We start from the raw sequence: 22,129 nt of genomic DNA on the forward strand, positions 1-22,129 counted from the left end.
ACTAGACTCTTCCAGGGGTCCCTTCCAATCTAAAATACTTTAACAGGTCTATGTTAAAGGCACCCTAGGTAGTTGTTTAGTAATGTTAATAATATATTATTAGTTCTATTTTTAAACCCCCAAAATATTTTGTATGCGGGAAAGCTGCTAGGGACAGTCCTCCATGTACAAAAAAATTTCTTAAATCTGTTGTTAACTCCAATGAATCTGGTAATTTACTATGATTTCCTTGCACAGTACCATTGACCTGCTAACACAAACATTCCCAACACTCTCCTTCAAAGAAAATGCCATAGAATGACTTATGATTTCTAAAGCAGTTCTTTCTAAGTAAAACACAACTGACATGCAAAGTAGCACTTTTGAAAATGTTTTACAATACTTGAACTTCTTGATTTTAATATTTTTGTTTAAATTTGCTTAAATGTGTTGATTAATTTCACAAATTTTCATAAATTTAAAAATTATTTTTACTTTAAATTTTGTATTTCTTTTAAAGAGGTGCAAGTTTTCACCCTTAAAAAATACTTTGGGTTGGGGTTTCTTTTTGATATTTTTATTTTAATTCACTGAAACTGGGCAAAAGTTCCAAGACCAATGGGAGCTAGAAGAGATTTTTAATAAGTCCTATATCCATTTCCCATGCATCTAGAAATTATTTATGACTAAACACCAAGTAGGTTGTTGTTCAACTCTGAAGGAATTTGATGGCTATGATTCCAGAAATTCCTTTAGTAGCTTAAAGCAATAAAACTGTATTTTAATAACAATACTAAAGAAAGCAATGATAACACTAAATAAAAATTTACAGTTGTAACAAGAAGCTTTCAATATTTCTTCAAATCATTATCAAGAAATTATCTTTTTACTTACAACATTCACCTTTGAAATGTTTTCTGTTTTATTAATTTGAAAATAACATCTTTTCTGTTAATGTTTCCTCATCTATATAACTAAAATCTCATTATTACTGCTTTTCTTTAATGTTTTTTATTCTTTCTATATAGTTCACAAAGCATAAGCAAAAACCTAAACATAACAAACCATTTAAGATTTAACCCATAGTAAAATATTTTATTAAAAACAATAGCCCCCAAAAAATTAACAGTAACAAAAAAAACCACTTTAAATGTAAAGATTTTAATACTTTCATTAAAATTAATTTTAGACCCTCTTAAATTTGAATGTTAGTTCTATTAGCTCCTGTACGCTCCATTGTTGCCCTTTATCCGCAAGGTCTTTAAGTAACAGAAACCTTTCTGTACACTAAAACATACTATAAAAACTTTAGTTTATAACCTTACACAAACCTTTTCTGTAATGTGCTTTTTAGAGACAGAAGTGAATGTCTGAATGAGAAAGTATAAGCATTTTTGTACTAAGTGGGTTTTTTTTCTAAAATGGAAAAATCAAGGGAGCTAACTAAATCTCTAATTCACTCTATACTTTGCCTTACACATTACATTATCTCCAGGAAGATACATAAACATAGCTAAGAAATTTGTGAGTGAGTGTAGCAAGTACAGGCTAATCATTTCCTCCATTACTTTGTTAGCTCTGCTGCTGCACTAACAGAATTATAAGGTAGGGAAAAACATATTTATATCAGTCAAATTACAGAAAAAACTATGAACATGCTCATACAATGATCTATAAATAACATATTCTAATGGGGTTATTTCCTTGACCACAATCTGCATTTGAAAATTACTCAAATTCTGGATTTTTACTGGGGAAAAAATGATGTGTAGGGAATTAAGTACAGCACTGATATTGTTAAATGTAAATTTTAGTACTGAATTATAAAGTCTATACTGGCTAAGTGAATGCCCTGACTAGACTGGTATGAGTTTTCCAGTTGCATGTGTGCAGCTATGTTGTATATGTTATTATTGGTGTAAGGAGATAGCTCTGTTTTTCTTTAAATCCAAAGATATTTCCTATTCAGAGACAAATACTGGCAGTTGCTAAAGTCTGTAAACTGTCACATTATCTCTGCTGGAAGCATACAAAACAAAAACGTCTTTACAGCAGGATATCGAAATAAAATGAGTAATTACCTCTTAATGGTAAATGAGACTTTTTCAGAGTACAGTCCTTCTGGCACAGGTTCATACATAGCCCCTACTATCTGAAAAATAAAAAGAATCTTCAGTTTGTTGAAGATAAATACTTCAGTATTTATATCAGCTTCCAATATAATAAGTGTTGTCCCTTGAAACTATCTCACGAGCCTTACATCCTCAGCTCTAACTTGCAGAACAACTTAATTACAACATAATTACACTCAAAAGGTTGCATGTGTCATTCACCAGCCAAATTCTTTAAGGGGAAGTACAATGAATAGATTTTCAACTTTTGCTACACTTCTTCTCACAACACTATGGGTTTATATTTTGTTCACTTGTCCTTTTCACTCACACTGTCTTTGGACTTACTGGACACAAATCAATCAAAGCATTTAGAAATGGCTTACAATTATGGCATTTCAATAAAACAGATTAGACAACCAATAAGTATGGCACCTCATCTCGTAATTCAGATATCAGAAAGATGTGAATACAACTCCTGTATTTTGAATGACAATGAATATAGTTTTGCTATTAATGCAAGTAAATGAACTTGACTCATATCATTTTCATCTTCTTAAAACTACTGTAATGCATTCCTTGTGAGGATGCAACATGGGCACTCAGCAAGCAGCTAAATGATATCACAAAAAAAATTGTAAAGATACATTTAAAGAAAATGGAAGAAGGCAGCAACTTCAGTTTTGATGAAGTACAAAACAGCATTTATTTCCTTTGTTTAATTTCCTCAGTGCTTTTCATGAACCTGGATGATAACAATTTATACTAGTAGGTGTATTCTGATGTTGGAGTTCAAATCTTAGCAGTAAGTAAAGACCATAGCACAGAAAGTTTGATTTTTGTTTTTCAAAAATACTTGACTTCTTTCATCTGTAAAATCAACTTGAAAACCACCCAGTTTACCTTTTTGCTTCAGCTTAGAATTTGGAGCCACTTTTTCTTCATAATTATAGTACTGACATCTTTGGTAAAATGCCTTATTTTGATGCTCAGAGGTACTGTGTAAATTCAATTAATGATGCTAGAGGATATCCTGCTGCTATATACAAAAAGCAGATTTTGAAAATATATGGGATGAGGTCCCTAGACAAAAGATAAGATCGATTATGTGAACTTAACAATAGAAAGTCAGAAGAGAGGTCACAGTGCAGGGAAGTGAGAGAGACTGACAGGTCACACTCTTCTGATAAAATTATCAAGCAAGATACAGATTCTTGGGTCAAACCTAATAAGCAATTTTATTTGAATCTTGCTGCTGCTGTTACATAATTACAAAGTGGGTAATAAATATTGTTTTAGGACATAACAGTATTTCTGTAATCACAATTTCTGTGCCACTAATTCATTAGATGACTTTGTGGAAATTTCCTTTTTGTGTATTAAAAGTGTCTACTAGAGCAAACATTAATACTGCAACTTATACAGATGGTGAGCTCGATAAGACAAAGACTCTATCTTATTCAAGTTCTAAGAATGCTCCTAATCAGAAAAAAGATCTGAGTTGAATTTTTTGTTTTTTGTTCTAAGGATTATTTTCATCCACAGAGAGATCAAGTTCAAAATTATTATTTTACATTACTAAACTATATTAAAATACCAAACTGAGATGAGTCAAGACAAATTTATGTAACTATGCTAAAAGCTGTGTAGCAGCCACAAAAAGAATAAGCTGAATACAATTCAGAGAGAAACAGAGGCAACCATGACATGGCCTACAGCATCCTGAATCCTGAAGATTTTTCCAGGGAAAAATCTTGCCTAATGTCCAGAGCAAACAGCAGCCCACCAGCTGGTGACTTGGAAAAATCATATGATGATTTGGAAATCATAGAAAGAATAGAGTTCTGACAGGGTTATAGTTTTAGCATGGTTTCACACAAATGCACAGTAGCTGAAAGTTAATGAAGTCATTTGTTCTGTCTATTCATGCTGAAACATTTCTTGTTCTAAATGCTTATGTAATCCCTCTTTTTTTTAATCAAAAGGACTTGTAGCAGTATAGTATTTGATCTTCTTTTCCGAACAAATGTCTTAGTCAGAAATCTCAGATATTGAGAACATCAGGATGACCAATACCTTAAAAAATATTCTCCTGCTTAAGAAGTACTTTAAATTACTGAAGCAATGTTTATTTAATGTGACCATGAAAGTTTTACAGAGAATATAAATCCCCTACTTATATGATGCTATGCTTTTGTAGCTAATTAGATCTGTAAGTTAGATTTTTAAATAGAATCTTCAAATATTATTTATTTACTTTTCAAGTGATGTAGTAAAATCCATCACCATGTTCTACAGGCTTGCCTCACCATCTGCTAGTTAGAAATGTGGGTGGGGTACAGTAGTTGTTGACTAGCAAAACAGTTCTGCAGTCAATTTGCATGTTTTGGATCCACAGTGGTAGGGATGCCAAGCAGAGAAAGCACCCCATTCTTGTTCCTGTACACTGCCACCCCCAAACAGGAGGGTGGTGGGAGTACATATGGTTTGCTTAATTCAGATGACAACTGTGTATAAACTGTCATTGTCTGGTCAAGACCAGAAGGAATATGTGGAACCAGTCTTACTCAAAAACACTCAAAATTTAAGGCTGTAGCATTAGTATGACTTTTTTATTATTATTTATAAAGGCAGTACTCATCCTTTATCTTTTAGCTGAAGACAACTCAATTGACTGAAGCCAGACAGTAATGCTAATTAAATTTTAACAAACAAACGTCTACATCATAAAATGCATTCAAAACAGAATACAGCAAGGGGGAGCCCCTAAGAAATAGGAAAGATTTTAATTTCCATTTCTCCAAGGGCTGAGCTTACTGCCACTAAGCAGCAGTAGTGATGCTATTAGCCACAGCTACTAGAAGTGGCAGCATTTAATTCTTGCAGCTAACATATTCAAGATAATATTTCTACTTTTCATCTAAGTTTGCAAATCACTGGTGATTTCCAGCTTACATATTCAAGCTGAAAAAGCTTACTCCAGCATCATTATGTTAAATGTAAGAGAGTCCTTCACTAAACAAATGTCCATAAGAAATGCAAGACTAAATTCTTTTAAATTAAAGACAGAACTATATCCACAGAATAACCATCCAAATACTCAGCATTCTTTAACAGACAATTTTATAATTGTTTCTTAGAAAGGTCAACATACTAGCACTGCTTTTATTCTTAATAATAGAATCTTCTAAGACCATGGCCTCAAAATGAGCCACTGCTTAATCTAAATAGTTGTTTTTCCTTCTGAATTCCTTTTTATTTAATTGTAGTTAAATTAGTTAATTTTAATTAATTTAATTAAACCAATTAATCAGTTATTTTAAATACAGAAGTGGCTTCCCATACTACACCACATTTATTATTAGGAGTTTAAAAAAAAACAATAATAACCAAATCTTGTCAGTACAGTGCTACTTCTAAAACATCAAACACATTAACACAGTTAAACAAACAACCTCTACATGGCCTTGGAGATAGTTTTGCCATCGAGCTTTCATTTATAATTTTGCTTACTGATGTTATTTTACCTTTTTTTTTTTGTAAGAACACTTTAAACAGAAATTTAAATAGACTGTATCTAAGTTTGCTACATTTGCACTAACACACAGTTATATGAAAGATGACTATCCTCACTAGATTAGCTCATGTCCACATTAGTTATTAGTGGACAGAAGTGCCAAAATTAAAAAAGAAATCCTAAATTTTGAGAGGGAAGAAAAGAGGAGATGAGGGAATGATGTTTTCAAAACAGCATTAATTTTCTAGAGCCTCTGAAGCTTCTAAAGAATATTATCAATACTTTCGGGCTGACTTTACATGGGACAAAACCAGTGAAGATTTCCCAAGCTGCACAGAACTTCAAAGAGCCACTCATGACTTATCTTGGTGCAGTGGTCACTGGTGCTTCCAAAAGGAACACACTGGCACAGGGCATCCTGTGGTAGGAGGAGCACTTTTAAATGAGACTTAGTTTCAACTGGACAGTTAGGAATACATGAAAAGAGCAGTCATCCTTCAAGACTGACTCCCGGAGAATGTGGTGGTTACAATGAAAGGCTAAACAACGAATCATCTGCCAGTGCTGAGGATTTTAAAGTTACTGCTTTTAGTCTTTAACTTCAATTCATTACTTAAACTTTGATGGAGAATTCCAGCAGTAGGTATTAGCTATACAAACACTCATGCCTAGACACCAAAACTATTTCAGGAAACAATCCAAGCCGAAAATAGCTGGAAAGTAGCAAACAATGCTTATCCCATTCTTTCTTACCTAAGGATATTATTTTTTTTTCCCACTGTTGGAGACAGGACAGTAGGAGAGATAGTAGACAAGCTTGCCAAATGCCTTGTATGGGGTTTTTTTGTTCCTTTGGTCCCAAATGCTAAGAATATCTGCAGCTTCTATTAACTTCAGGTAATTTGATATCTTTGTTAAAATACCTATATAATAACACTCACTTGCAACAGATAGCCTTACTACTTCCTGGCAGGACTTACCAAAGCAAAGCAGAGAAAAGAATTTTCACAATCTTTGTGCCTATGACTGCCATAATTCACTATAAAAATGAAGCCTGCTGTTCCCTGGCCCAAATAAAGAGGGATTTATCCAGCATCTTGAAAATCATCAGAGGTGAAGGCTACACAACCTCTCACTTCCATATTTGACTGTTAGAATGAAGGGGAAAAAAAAAATCTATAGACATAGGTTAGAATATTTTCTGTTTCAAATTATGTCTATTTTTTCAGAAAAGCTCCAAGACCACAAATTTCAGTGCAAAGAATGAAAATGCTTCTATTTGGACACCATTTCTAGGTTTTGACAAACGCATCTGTATTTAACTAACACTGCTACAGGATAACATGTGAGTATTTGGAGACTACTGCAAAAACAACCCCTACATTTACTCTAGAATCAGTTCTCTGAGTCACAGAAAGAGAGGGGAATAATGCAAGGGAAAAAAAAAAAAAAGAAGAAGAAGCAGCAGCACCACCAGCATAACCCCAAAATACAAAAAAATAGAAAAGCAGTTGCTGCATGTCACAATTTTTCTCTGGATAGTTTGCTGCAAGCTACAGATACACACTCATTACCATAGCTTCATAATTACCACTAAGACCAATGGAAGAAGAAACAGGAGCCACAAAACTGACAGTTTGAATAAAGAGGTCCTGTGAATATTGCTGAAAGCTATTTGCATTTCTCACCCACATAAAGAATTCAACACAAGCCTTTTGGGGATATTCTGTCTATCCCTTGAGTGATGAAGCAGGAACAGGATTTTCAATCACTAGTTAAACTTTTACCTTCACAGTTTTTTATTTTGAAATGGAAAAAGTACGGCAAAGTCTATAATAATTTATTATGTTGTTGTCTAACTTGCTACCATTTTTCTCCATACAAATTATGTTAAATATTTTTTGGGAAAAAATATACACATAATTTCTTATTCACAAAAGACATTTTTGCAGACATCCTAAACTTCTACTGACACTCAGAGAAAAATTCATCACTTATTCATCAGTTCCACCAAGTTTTAAAATGTACAGGGGTAGGAAAAAAATTTACTATCTTCAGATGGCAATTATACAATGTGATAAATCCTCATGCCACTAGGTGAGGAATTTAATTTTAAAATGGGTGAAGTCAGCTAAGAGAGGCCACTTTCATGTGTATAATTGCTCTCTCATCAGTGTAATCTCAGCATTTTCATTTCCTAGTCCAACCACTGCCTGCCTCTGCCCAGAAAGCTCTGCTATATTCAAATGGTTTCTTCTATAGAGAGGCCAAACCAATCCACAGTCAGTGACAGGCCACTAATAACTGTAGGATAAAGCGACTGCATAATGCCTGCCCTATGTTTTTACTAATACCTTCAAAAAAACCAACTGGTTTGATGTGGAAGGATGCTTTTCACTGCAAATAGTTGTAAATTTGTGTAGTCTGTCTCAATCTCAAATGCTAATGAGCACTGAGAAATGTGTAAAAACAAGATCCCAGTAATAAACCAGTGTAAATTTCAGTTACACCACTCTTGATCAACAATTTAGAAAACTCACTAACTTACTGCTCCCTTTTAACACAATTCACTACCTCTCTGTTTGAAACAGTCAAGAAGTTTAATAATTTACTTTCTTGGGTTTTTTATTTTATACTTTTGAAAATAAAAATATGGGCATCCAGTTAACATTCAGCAACAGATTTGTATTTCTTTGAATTTACAAACCTTCAAGCTTTTATGTGTGCCAACTTTATACAATATTGCTTAGCGATGCCAAACATACTAAATCTGAAAAATAACTTATGGTCCCTAGCACTGTAATAAGACATTTTTCCAGAACACATGAAAAACTGCCACCAACTCACTTCTAATTCACCCTTGCCACATATGTATATAAATCAAATGACATTTTTTAAAGATTCATTCTATTGTTCTTTACTCCTATTGCTTTGTAAAACAAAACCAAATAAACAAGTACGTTCTTCATACCTAAAGCATTAAATAACCAAGGAAAAAGCGTGTTCAGAGCACAAGGTTCTCTTCCCAGTTTCTAAGTGCAAAGAGGCACAAAGAGTAGTAGAAAAAAACTACTTTTTTCCCCCATCAAAAATTTAGACCACATATGAAACCGTGAAGACCACAACAGCCTCATGTGGAGTAAATTGTTTAGGCTGTATATTTTTAAGCCAGCTCAGTTCTCTAATCTTTATGTTTACATAAATGCTTGTGTTTGCCTTGGAGTATGGCTGGTTTAGGTTTGGGTGGTTGTTGTCACAACTGGATTTTTTTGCCTTGAATCATTTCATTGACACAGTTCATATCAAAACCTCAGAAACAACTGGTGCTGGCAGACGTTTGGGAGTTTTTTTCTATGGAAGAGAGATACTAAATAGAATTGCCAAGGAGTCAACTTTAGAAATATAAAATCAGCTTTCACTGACACACAGCTTTCAGTTTTACCCTTAGCTCATGATGCTGAACTGAAACTCTCTTTTACCTTTACTAAGAAAAATTAAGTCAATCAATATATAACTATACAAGAAAATGCATAAAAAAATCTCATCATACCTATTACCAGTTGCTCTTTCTGGGCATAAAGCCTATATAAAAAGCTGCTGAAAAGAGCAGAAGAATATTATTTTCAGGACTTTTTTTTTTACTCAGAAGACCAGGAAGTTATATTCAACTACTACACATTCTCCCATCTTTGAACTCTGTACCTTTTCTGCAAGAGTGTACATATCTGGCAGACAGACCTGTTTTTTGTGGTAACTTTATACTTTCACTGCTTTTACACATATGAACTTCTAGTGCTAGAGAAAACAAATGCTAAATCTCAGTCCTTTCTGAATTTCATAGAGCAATGCAGCTCATTGCACAAGTATCTCCTTTAAAACTATTTTTAAAATTGAAAGGTATATTTCACAGATGTTCCCTGATTACGCTTCCCAAGGGACATCCGTATCTAAATGTTCCCATGTTTGAATACACAGAAATCATCCTCCAACAAGCCCCAGGTATGGCAATTGTGTACTTAAGTATCAATAGCAGGTAGAACAAAAAAGTAATTCTCATAATATAAAATGTCATAGGTTGAAAGCATGGGAGACTTCAATATGGCAACTTCCTGAATATGTGGCTATGCCAGAAACAGTGTTGCTAATCCAATCTATGCTTAATTTGGCATTGTGGAACAACAAATTCAACCAAAAAAAAAAAATCACAAAGATAAAACAAACAAACAAAAAAAGAAAAAAAAAAGAAAGAAAAAAAGCCCACAAAAAACATGAACTAAAAAAACACCACAAAAGCAAACATGATAGAATCTGTTTTACACTCTCTAAACTGAACTAGATTCTCTACAACTATGAACATTCTCATTGACTTTTACATATATGTGTGTGTGTATGACCTTGTGTGTCGCAGTACACATGTACATGCACACACACACATATATATATATATGTATACATATATACACAGTACTACTGCTCAAAGATGTATTTTGGATCTCTAGAATTTTCCAAGCAGAATGTTTCATTTTAGAAACGAAGCAGTTTGGGAGCACTTACAGGGTACAGTACTATTGAGTTACATTGGCTAGAAAAATTGGGAGAACCCTTAACATAATCCAAGGGCACAGGACTCAACATACATCTATTACAAGCAGATCACAAATATCAGAGTTTCATGGGCTCTGATGTGCATTTACCCCAGAGTGAAGGACTTGTATACACTTCTCAAAAACTGTATACAAAGCACACAATGTGCTGGTTTGGGCTGATGTAGATTTAACTTTCTTAACAGCGGCTGGAACGGGGCTATGTTTGGGTTTGTGCTGAACACAGTCATGTCAAATACAGAGATGTGTTTGTTATTGCTGAGCAGGATTTACACAGAGCCAAGCCTCTTCTGCTTTTTGTACTGCCATGCTGGAAAGGAAACTGGGAGGGTATGTGTGTCACTGCCATATTTTCTGGAAAAATCCCTTGCCCAGGATTTCTCTCCTGGGAGGTTGAGAAGCCTCAGAGAAAAAGGAAAACAATGTTATCTAATTTGCTTCTCCGGTGTTTTGCTGCTTTGGAATGTGGTAGGTGATTCTTTCATTGGTTGCATGTGAATAGTTTTTACTTATTGGCCTAATATGGGCCAGCTGTGCTGAGACTCTGGAGGAGAGTCACGAGTATTTGAGCAGTTTTTTTAGCTTTCTCTCCGTATCCTTTCTATGTTTTATAAAATAATATAATATTATATTATATGATGTAATGTAATATATAATAGTTATATAATGCAAAATTTAATATATTACATTATATAATAGAGAATATAATTAATAATATAATATATAACATAATATAAAATATATGAGATAATATATAACATAATATAGAATATGTAATATCACATCTTATAATTAATAATATATAATGTAATATATATAACGTATAATATCATATATTATAATATAATGTAATACTATATGTAATATAATACAATATTATCTATAACAAATTGTAATATAATACAATATAATATATAAAATTATATTACATTATATTTAAAATATAATGTTATATAATATTATGTAATATATAACATATATATTATATATCAGTCTAATATATAATGTATTCTCTAATATTTTATATTATACAATATAATACTAGATAGTATGATATTGTATTCTAATACATTCTATTATATATTCTATATATAATGGAATATATAATGGAATATAATATATAATCTATACTAGAAATATAATGTCATATAATATAATGCTATATGATATAATGTCATGTAATATAATATCTATCATATCATGCCTTATAATGTCATAAATGTCATATAATATAATGTAATGTCATATAAAATAATGTCATATAATATTATATAATATTATGTCATGTCATGATATAATATAATACAATATAATATAATACAATATAATGTAATGTAATGTAATGTAATGTATTTATTATATAAAAGGTAATACATAATATAATAGAGAATAATAGAAAATATATTATCTATAATATAACATTATGTTATATAATATTTTATATTATACAGTATAATATTATATAGTGTACTATTATATTATATATTCTATATATAATAAAATATATGATGTAAGATAATATATAATCTATACTAGAAATATAATGCCATATATAACATAACACAAAGCCATATAATATAATATAATATAATATAATATAATATAATATAGTATAATATAATATAATATAATATAATATAATATAATATAATATAATATAATATAATATAACATAACATAATATAGTACAATATATTTATTATATAAAAGGTAATATATAATATAATAGAGCATAATAGAAAACATATCTATAATATATAATATAACATTATATTATATAATATTTTTTATTATACAATATAATATTATATAGTGTATTATTATCTTATATATTCCATATATAATAAAATATATAACGTAAGATAATATATAATCTATACTAGAAATATAATGCCATATAATATAACATAACACAAAGCCATATAATGTAATACCATATAATGTAATCTCATATATATTATTATATTATATTATATTATATTATATTATATTATATTATATTATATTATATTATATTATATTATACTATACTATACTATATTATACCAAACAATATCTCATCATATAATGTCATATAATATACTGTCATATAATGTCATGTAATATAATATCTTATGGTATATCATATCATAATGTCATCTAGTGCCATATAATATAATATAATGTCATATGTCATGTAATATAATGTCATTTACTGTCATATAATATAACATAATATAATGTCATATAGTATAATGCCATATAATTCCATATTATATCATATCATATTAATAAATTATCCTTCTAAGAGCACGGAGTCAGATCCTTTCATTTCCTTCCTTCATCGGGGTCTCAGAAAATATCACACATGGGAGGTTGGACAGAGGCAGAATAGGACAGGTGACCCAAAGTGACCAAAGGGATATTTCAGTCTATATGACACCATGCTTAGCATATTCCAAAGGAGGAAGTGGGGGACATTTGGAATGACGATGTTTGTCTGCCCAAGTAACCATTCCTTGTGATGGGCCCTGCTCTCCTGGGATGGCTGAACACCTGCCTGCCCACGGGAAGCAGTGAATTAATTCAGTGCTTTGCTTGCATGCACAGCTTTTGCTTTCCCTATTAAACTGCTTCTATTTCAACCCATGAGTTTTTCAGCTGTCATGCTTCTGATTCTCTCCCCAGTCCAGCCGGTGGCTGCAAGGGGCTTGCTTGATGGCTGGGGTTAAATCATGACACAGATCTCTTGGCAATGTGTTTTGCCCTTCATCAGGCTAAGGTGTATAGCCATATTGGGAAAATGTCCCATAAAGGTAAAATTCCATTTGAACTTGGCCTTCTCATCTATATACTGTATCTGTCCATCTGAAGAAAAAAACTTGCTGGCAGTCAATGTGTAAAAACACTATTCTTTCCAGGCCTTCAATTTAAAAAAAAAAAAAAAATTGTCAAGGACAATTTTAAAAGCCTTGCAGCCTCTATTTCAAAAGGTGATGTATACATCAAGCTGATTCTTTCTTCAGTTGTCTTAGTGTTGCTAAAGAATGTCACAAAGTACCACCTTTCACACTGTGATAAAAACACACAGTTCTAATTAAACTCAAAATGTGCACAGCTGTTTCAACTTTTTTACGCTTCTGAATTTACAAGAGTAGTACATGCATCTTTGAGCAAGTAAGAAGAACAAATCACAGCATCATTAATTTGTTAGTGTTCCAGTATTACATACGGAACTTCTGGGAGGCTTAAAACAGAAAAACACATTAAAGTTCTAATTTATATCTGTTATTCCTTCAGACACATCATGGAACAAGATAAAGTATAAAACAAGAAGAGGAAGTATAAGCCGCATTCTGAAACTTACATAAAACAAAATTTCCTTTTGATGTGATTTGTTATTTATATTACCAAAACCAAGCATTACTGTATGGTCCACCCATGGGATTTTATACCATTTATACAAAAATATCTAGCATATTGCCAAGCTGTCAGTTTTAAAAGAAATGCTGTAGACAAATTGTAAGCTGTGGCAAATGCTATCCATACACATAAAAACCTGAGCCACTCATATTCTAAAAAGGGACTCCTAACATGCATCTGGCAGATTCTTGTAAGAGTTTCCTTCCAACTAAAGATGCTTTTCAGTGAATTCATATCCCAATTTCCTGCAAAATATTTCAGGAACTACCTTAAGTCTGTAACTGTATAAACAGCTCTATAATTTTTTTTTTCCTTTTATCTATGGAGCAGAAATCTGAACAGTTAAAAAATGGTAAAGGATTTTGCTTATTGCGGTACATGCCTTTTGGAATAAACTGCATTCAGTGCCTATATCAGGCTTAAAAGCTGGATAACCAAGCTGATCAAGAAATTGCATGAATATTTACATTTTCGAGGGAGACGTGGAAAAGTAAGTATCTGCAAAAGGACACAAGCAATAGCAAATCCTACTCTACAACAACTCTAAAATAAACCTAGATTTTTAATAACTGATTTCAAAGAAGTGTCAATTCCACCTAACTTTAAACTCCTCTAAGAGATTTATGCTAAGATCCCTCTGTAGCAAATGAAGAGAGATAGACACATCAAGTGGTTGATTCATCTCATCAACTAAACATAACTGTTTAATGTAGATGTAATTCATTACTGGAATGCCTATTTTTCCATTATTTTCAGTAATCATTACTTTCAGTAATCATCTAGCTGCTTGGCTTAAGTAAGATGCCCAGCTTTCAAATTGCTTCATATAAGCAAGATGAATCCCAGCCACACAGAGACTTGTTTCTGACAGTAACTTGTGTCTCACAGTAAGGTATGAATTAGATGACTTTGCAAGTATTTGGATTTGCTGGAAACTAATATACAAGATAATTAACTAATAACAACTCTTCTGTCTAGCAATCACATTCAGAATGGATTAAATGGAAAAGAAAAAAAAAAAAAAACCAACCAGGATTAAAAGCGGACCGATGAAAATTTTACCTGAATAAGATGGGGACTTCATTGTTTTCTTTTGCATAGAATTTAAAATTCTCAAATCTAAATCAAGTCTGGATCTGTTGATCCAGATGCTCCCAACAACCATCATGAAAGTCAATAGATGAAATAAGCACACAGGTTCATAACCTAATAATCTATACGTATTTTATTGTATTTTTAATTAAAATTTTTGCTTCCTACCTCACAAATATCAGCTGAAAAAGTAAGGTTACACGGGAAACTGAGCAAAGACTAAAGAAAAGGTAGGAAGAGATTTAAGACACCACCTCATCCTATTCAGCTCACTACCAAACCTGAGCAATGGGAACCCTTGAGAAATAGACCAGAAGCAAAATAAGACAACATACCTAAATGGAACTGTCACATGATCCTGCAATGAGAAAAACATTTAGTTCCACAGTTTTCTTCTCCAAAGTCTCTCTAAAAATCCTTTTCAGGATAAATTAAAGCTTTTATAAATTCTTGAAGTAGGAAGTAGAAAGAGAATCAACATACACATTAATTTGTAAATAATAATCAACAAAACCTACCCACAAATTACATTTACATATCTTTCTTCCCCCAATTTAATAACTTGACACATTGTTCTCCATGAAAATACACAGACTGCTTGTCTGCAAGTGGGATCACATAGTTATTAACACTGTACTGTCTCTCTAGCCATAAAATCATTTACCCCTGCTTGTGTAGATTGAAATGTGGAGAACCTAGAGAGATACTGGGCAGTAACCCAGGAAAACATCTTTCTTCAGCAGAATAAATGGCAAATGCAGACATATGAGCCTGCCTGAAATCACAGGGTAATTAAATTCAAACTCAGTTGGAATAGATAGAACAAACCAAGGAAAGCCTAAGTTTGAACAATCCTTGATAGAGCTTTGAAATCTGGCTTCTATGAAAAAGCAAGCAACTGAACAAAGGCCACATCAGAAAGCAAACCCCAAGACCCAAATGAAAAGAGCAAACAGATTCTACTGACCGTCAAAGAAATGGTAAAATAGCAAACAGGCTGTTTAGGAAACATCCAAGACAGCAAGATGGCACATAATGGCACAAGAAATTCAAACAGCACACTATATACTGAGAAGCAAAGTAAAGCAGAACAAGAAATAGGAAGATTTAGAAATACTAAGGATTTGCTAAGATACTAATACAGCTAACATCTTGATTATAGAATAGAATGGAGAAAGGCAGAAATAAACTCATCAAAACTGTTCTAAGTCCTGCAGTTCAGATGTCATAAGAACATAGCTTATCTTAATGTAGCTCATTTAATATTAGTTAAAATAAAAATGAAAGAATTCCAGCAAACAAATGCCAGAAACATTGGACTAAAAGACATTTACAAGATGATAAATTACTCTGATTAAATGACTAATCTTATTCTAATTATTCATTCATTATCATTATTATCTCTTCCAAAGAGATAATAACATAACGATTATTATAGATTAAAATAACTGCTGTACAATTTGTATAAGTTCTACAGAAATAACTATTTCTGAGAAGTACACTGTTGATTCATATTGTATTATAGTAGTAAAACAGTAGCATTTTTTCCCTTAAGGTAGCAGTCTATAGTCACCATGGAGTCTATAAAATTTTTACATGCTACACCCCACTCCTCATCATTAAAGTAATTCTTTAGAGGCTGGATTAGCACTCACTTGATAGAAAAGAAGTACAGAAAACTGTTTACATCAAACTGCCTTTAATATAAACAACTTGTGCTTTGACTTTAAGCTACTTTCAAGCCTTTGTGAGTACAACTCTACTCGGGATAGGAAAAATACATAATATGGACTAGTCCATGTTACTTATAAAGTGGCTGGTTTTCTTTTAGTCCAAGATTTTTCTTTCCTCCTTCTCTCGTGTCTAGTATTAAGTTATCTCTTATGGTGAGAATTGTATAATTGCCACTGTGAGCACTTTTTTGGAGATAAATACAGGTATCTTCATGTTTTCTTACTTTGTTTCACATAATTTCCAGTTTTACTCCCAAGTATAATGCTATCTCACACTGGACATGATATTAAGTATATTTCAAATGTCAGGTGACAGTTAACTAGACAAACTTCTTATTTAATAAAATCTATGTAAAAATAAATAATTTGAACATCTTTTTGTAAGGCAGTCTCTGTCAAGTACTTATAATGCTCTTCCTTGAGGTTTATCCAGGTGTCTTTTTAGTCACCAGGTGCCCACAATGAAACACAATGTTCTACACAGAGCTGTCCTGTGGGTTACACACAGGGACAGTACTGCCTGCCTGTCCAACCTATATTCTCCCTGTGGATTCCATCTCTAATTGAACTGGACTTTTTGCTGACACACATTATCGTAAACTTATGTCTACACTACAACCAAACTTTCATAGTTCTATTTCATTGCTATTTTTCATTCTCAGAGTGAACACATGTATTACAGAACTTTCAAAAGATCCTCTGGTAAAAAAATTTAGTATCAATATACTGAAAGGATTATTTAATTGTTGTTACCATTCTATTCAAAGCCACAAACGCCTTCCAGGTGCCATCTTTTCCATGAATGGCAAAACTAGCACAAGACCAGTTTTCCACTAGTTTTCTGATTTCTCTCACCATTACACAGTACCTTCAGTTTCCTATTTTCTTGGTTATCTAAACACACCAAACTGCTATCACACAACAGCATATTCTGCAGCTTTTTTATAAGGTAAAATTTCAGCTGAGTGTAAAACTTTTCTCGCCAAGATTGAATTGGTTCACTACTTGCTATCCATCAACAAATTTTCACAAACACTGAAAGAACCCAAACTGTCAAACTTGCTTGAAATTGGTGAAGTGTTTCAGATTCTATTTTTGGAGGAATAAAGTACCACTGGGAAATCTCATAATCAGTTTGACCATATAGCATCATAAAGGTTAAAAATAAAGTATTTATGAAAATACAAGACACCCCCTCATGTCAAATTACCTTTCCCAAAACAAAAATGCTTTAAGTAAGTGAAAATAGCAATACAGCTACTGCAGGTCTCTACATGAGAAATCATACCAGACTGTTGATTTATGCAATGCTCTCACAAGATGTGGTTATAAACAGAAACAGTGACCAGTGCTAGAAAAGCAGCCTGGTTGACACAACACAGTACACAGACCCAGTGTGTAGTCCAAAACCAGAAATTGAGATCAAGGAATATTGTCTCCTCCACAGCAAAGAAGATGAGGGAGTAAAATAATATGTCCACTTAACACTGAAATGGGAGTTTCCTCAAAACACCCCAACAAGAAAACTCCCCAACACTGGCACAAAAAGCTAAATAAACAACATTGTTCTGTGCATCAGTTTGCTAACATTTGAAAACAATTTTGTTTCAGAAAGATCAAGTTAGCTCACCAATTACGGTAGAACTTTCTTAATGACACCTGAGGGATCTACTCATAGTTTCTCAACAACTTTTAAAGATCAGTCAAGTTCTCAAGCAATTATGATGGGACTCTATCCCATCCAATCTCAAAATTGACTTGATTTCCCAGAGTTCATCTAAATTGTCTCCATACATATACAATTATATACATCTCTTGATCTGCTGGCAATATGTCCTCTCTTTCTAAATCACAATCCTTTTTTTGAAACAAAGAAATGGAAGGTATAATTGAAAGGAAACATCATTCTCTATAACTATAGACAATTGCTCTGTCTCTTCTGGGAAGGCCTTTGAGACAGCACGATAATAAAGACTGTCACCACTAACTTGGAGCAGATTGTTTCTAGTGACTTATGAGCTGGGAAAAGACTTCAGGATTCATTACCAAGTCCCTAAAGCAGTCTTTCCTCAACTTTTAATGTATTAAGTGTAAACACATCCATTTAATACATTTGGTATTCTAAACACACACATCACTGGATTTTTCAGTTCAGGGAGATAACCAATTAAAAGGAATTTAATTAGTGTGATAGTAGAATGCAACCTAGTATGAAGTAAAATTAAAAACCATCACAATTACCAAGCATAATTACATAAGTCCCTCTCTAAACAAAAAACAGTGTCTGCAGTTATTTTATGATGACACAAGGTTCAAAAAATTGCATTAGCCAATTGCTTCAGTCAAGCCCAAATACAAACATGTTTGGTACATACAGTGATGTGTTTTTATCTGAACCATTCTGCATAACATTGCTTAGTCAAGTTTAAACAATAAGCATCAAATGCTACTTTTGATATTTATTGTTTTGCTTGTGCATTATATTGTCTGTTCAAAGAAGGATGGGTTGCACCTCAAACTACTCAAAACTATCACCTGTCAGTTCAGAAGAAAGCTATTTCTGCCATTAGAAGATGAAAACAATCTTTCACATCTCTTTCTATTTTTGGTTTGGGGGTTTTTTGTGTGTTGGTAGGTAGGCAGTCCTCTTTTATTTATTTTTCAATAGCCTTTAACATCTACTTAAATCATACAAAAAAGCCCCACTAAAAAGTCTAGTCAAAGTACTGCTTAAGTCTATAGGGTCTGATTTCTCCTTCAAGACTTGTGCTAAAATACTCTGTCAGTTCATCTTACTCCTTGTGAATGGGCTTCCATTTCAAAAAGCCCACTGACATACACAGAACTAACCAAGCACCTTGAAGGTGGCCTCCAGCGCATGGTGCTGTTTGCAAAGCCTTTTTAGCATTCTTAAATTATTATGACATTGGAAAGACTAATATCTTAGCCTGTCATTTTAAATATTACTCAAGCATATACCTTAAATACAAAGACATCTGTACTCTATCCTTGTTCCCTTTGCTGACTGCAGACAGACAAGGATCACTGCTTCCATGATTTTGCCTGTGGAGTAGAACTGACAAGCAATGTCCCAAAAGACCACTTACTTGAGACACTGCAACATGGAAGGGACATTTTATCCTCAATCCTGCATCCAAATAACTGGATAAAGAGGTAGAAAAATACCTGCCAAAGTTCTAGCTCTGATATGAACTTCCATGTACAGAGTATGAAAATAATAATAAATTTAGTATAAGCAAAAATTATATTTAAAAAGTATTTAAATCTACAGAACATTACTCTCAAACAATAATTTCCTCCAAAATATTAAAAACCCAGAAGATATCAGTGAAAACAAAACAGGCATCTAATAGAGGAAAAGGAAGAAATAAATGGAGATGGGATAAGAAAAATTGCAATTCAGTGAGCCTGAGGGCCATGGCAGCATGGTTTTGACACCTCTGACATCTCTATTTTTAAACTAGTGTTTAAAAGAGCAGAACAACTTCTCATCAACAGTTTCTCTTCCCAGCTGAACAAAACAAATTGATTATTTCAGAGAAGCTGAAAAAGATGGCACATAACTAGTCACACCAAACTCTTACAACACTTTATATACCCCAACATCACTCACAGATCCAATGTCACCCAGAGATTGTGCAATGCTTCAGGAATATTTGGATAACCAATTAAGGCAGCCTTGCAATCCCCTTACCTTTGCTCACTAATAAGTATAAGCATTAGTCTTCCTAGGTATGTGACTTGAATATTTAACATATTACAAGGTATCACTCTTGAAGCCATTTTGGGATTTAGGAATTTCTAGGGAATAAGTGTCAATCATTATCATTGTGGTACAAGGAATTCACAAGCAACAATTTCAAAAATGGCAAAATAAATTACATTCAACTGCTTGAGTTCTTGACTTACCTTTTAATTCAGAGGAGAAACCAGCAGCTCCCCTCAGGGGTTGGAACCTTTCATTACTTATCACAGCCTGCAGGCCAAACATTCTCACAGGTGTAAGGCCTTCACATGTGGTGGTGGTGATTGATACTGTTTACATACATCTTTTTATAATTTAAACACACATTTCCTTTTCTATAAGGATATTCTACATATAGATGAATAAGTTACTACACTACTGCAGTTGGTTCATTCTGCACCAACTTAACCCACAGTAACCACAATGTGTTAAGAACAGGCAACATCAAAATAGGGAGGCAACCAACTATTGCAGAGTAGCTTGTGACTTGCACCTTGTTCCTTACTTCATTGCAACTTCCCTGTCTGCTCCAAGAGTAACCATGAAGATGGAAGTCACTGGACTAAAAGTTACATGCAGGAGTACTTACGATGAGTATAGGATTACGTATTATTATAGGATAAGAGGATTACCTATGGGTAATATATATACACCTAGATAGATAGATAAATAGATGGATAGATATACCTATATATTATATATAGGTATATCTATCCATCTATATATAGATAGATATACCTATAGGCTTACCTATATTATAGGATATCACTACATATGTAAGTTTGCAGATTTCTTGCCTCCACTTTGCAAGGCCAAAGTCAGCTACAATAATTTTAAAAGGGACAAAAAAATTCACATCTCAATAGCCATCTCCTCTGCATGACAATCAGTGCTCAATAGCAACAGCTGAAAAGATGGAGGAGGGTGGAAGGGATTTTTTATCTTTTACTTTTCACAGATCTGAACCATATTATCCTTTCATCTCCACATTCATCAGCAACTTACACTTGAATTCAGCCTAACTGCTTTAAAAATACCATAAGCACACTTCTGATGGTTTCAATCTTAACTATATGACCACTTTCGGGTTTCTACCAATATATTTCTATAAACTGTATGACAATGCTATGTATCTAATAAGCAGTGATCTCATACTAATCTCTAATACTCTGAATTTATGGTAATTATTTTTCTTTCCTTTAAATTATGACAGTTGGGAAGGGTAAAATTTCCAAGAAACTTAATTTCAAAGGAGCATGGGATGGGGGAGTCTAATAACTTGATAGTTCATGTTCAAAGATGGAATTTGATAAGAAATTATGGTGAATCTTAGCCTTACCTTGTGAAAAAAGCTGTAGATTTAAATGATCATGCAATTATGTTAATATAAATGCCTTGTGTAATTATCAGGTAGTCTTTCACAAAATGTCACACACAGTCTTTAGAGATTATATTTTTAATCAAAGTTCCATGCCAACCGTTCAAGTTTGTTTTTTCCAATTCAATATTCTACTGCTGCCTCCACACAACAATGCAGCTAAGATACATCATCACACTTCATTAAGTCCAAGCACAAAGAGCAGAAAACATTATTGTACTTCATAAATCCTGTTAATAATTTTTGTATTGCAATGCTACTTCAGAAGAAGATTTTTGTTGTAAGTAACAAATTACGATGTTTAAAATATTCTAAAAAACTTCTGTTCTACTTGGACAGAGCCCATAGCATGCCTACTCCAATTGCTTTCACTGTGACACAGTTCATAAAAATTTTATGTTACTACCCATCAAAAGAAGCTGGAGATGAGAAGAAATACAGGTAAGAAAAATTAGTTTCTGTTGGCTCTTGCTCAGTGCAAGCCTTCAGGGTCTGACAAGGAGCAGTTCTTGAATTCAGAAAGGGCCTTTGATAAGAAAGCCAAATC

The 22,129-nt window shown here is 32.9% G+C and overlaps 1 protein-coding gene across 1 annotated transcript in view; it reads right to left on the reverse strand.

The window, feature by feature from the left end:
• Positions 1-22,129, reverse strand: part of NEK10 (NIMA related kinase 10) — an 87,731-nt gene that overhangs the window by 32,427 nt on the left and 33,175 nt on the right. The window contains 1 exon segment of the mRNA XM_064388254.1: positions 2,061-2,131. Within this exon segment, the coding sequence (XP_064244324.1) occupies positions 2,061-2,131 (71 nt within the window).

The sequence above is a fragment of the Passer domesticus genome, chromosome 1 (assembly GCF_036417665.1).
Source record: "Passer domesticus isolate bPasDom1 chromosome 1, bPasDom1.hap1, whole genome shotgun sequence".
Lineage (NCBI taxonomy): Eukaryota > Metazoa > Chordata > Aves > Passeriformes > Passeridae > Passer > Passer domesticus.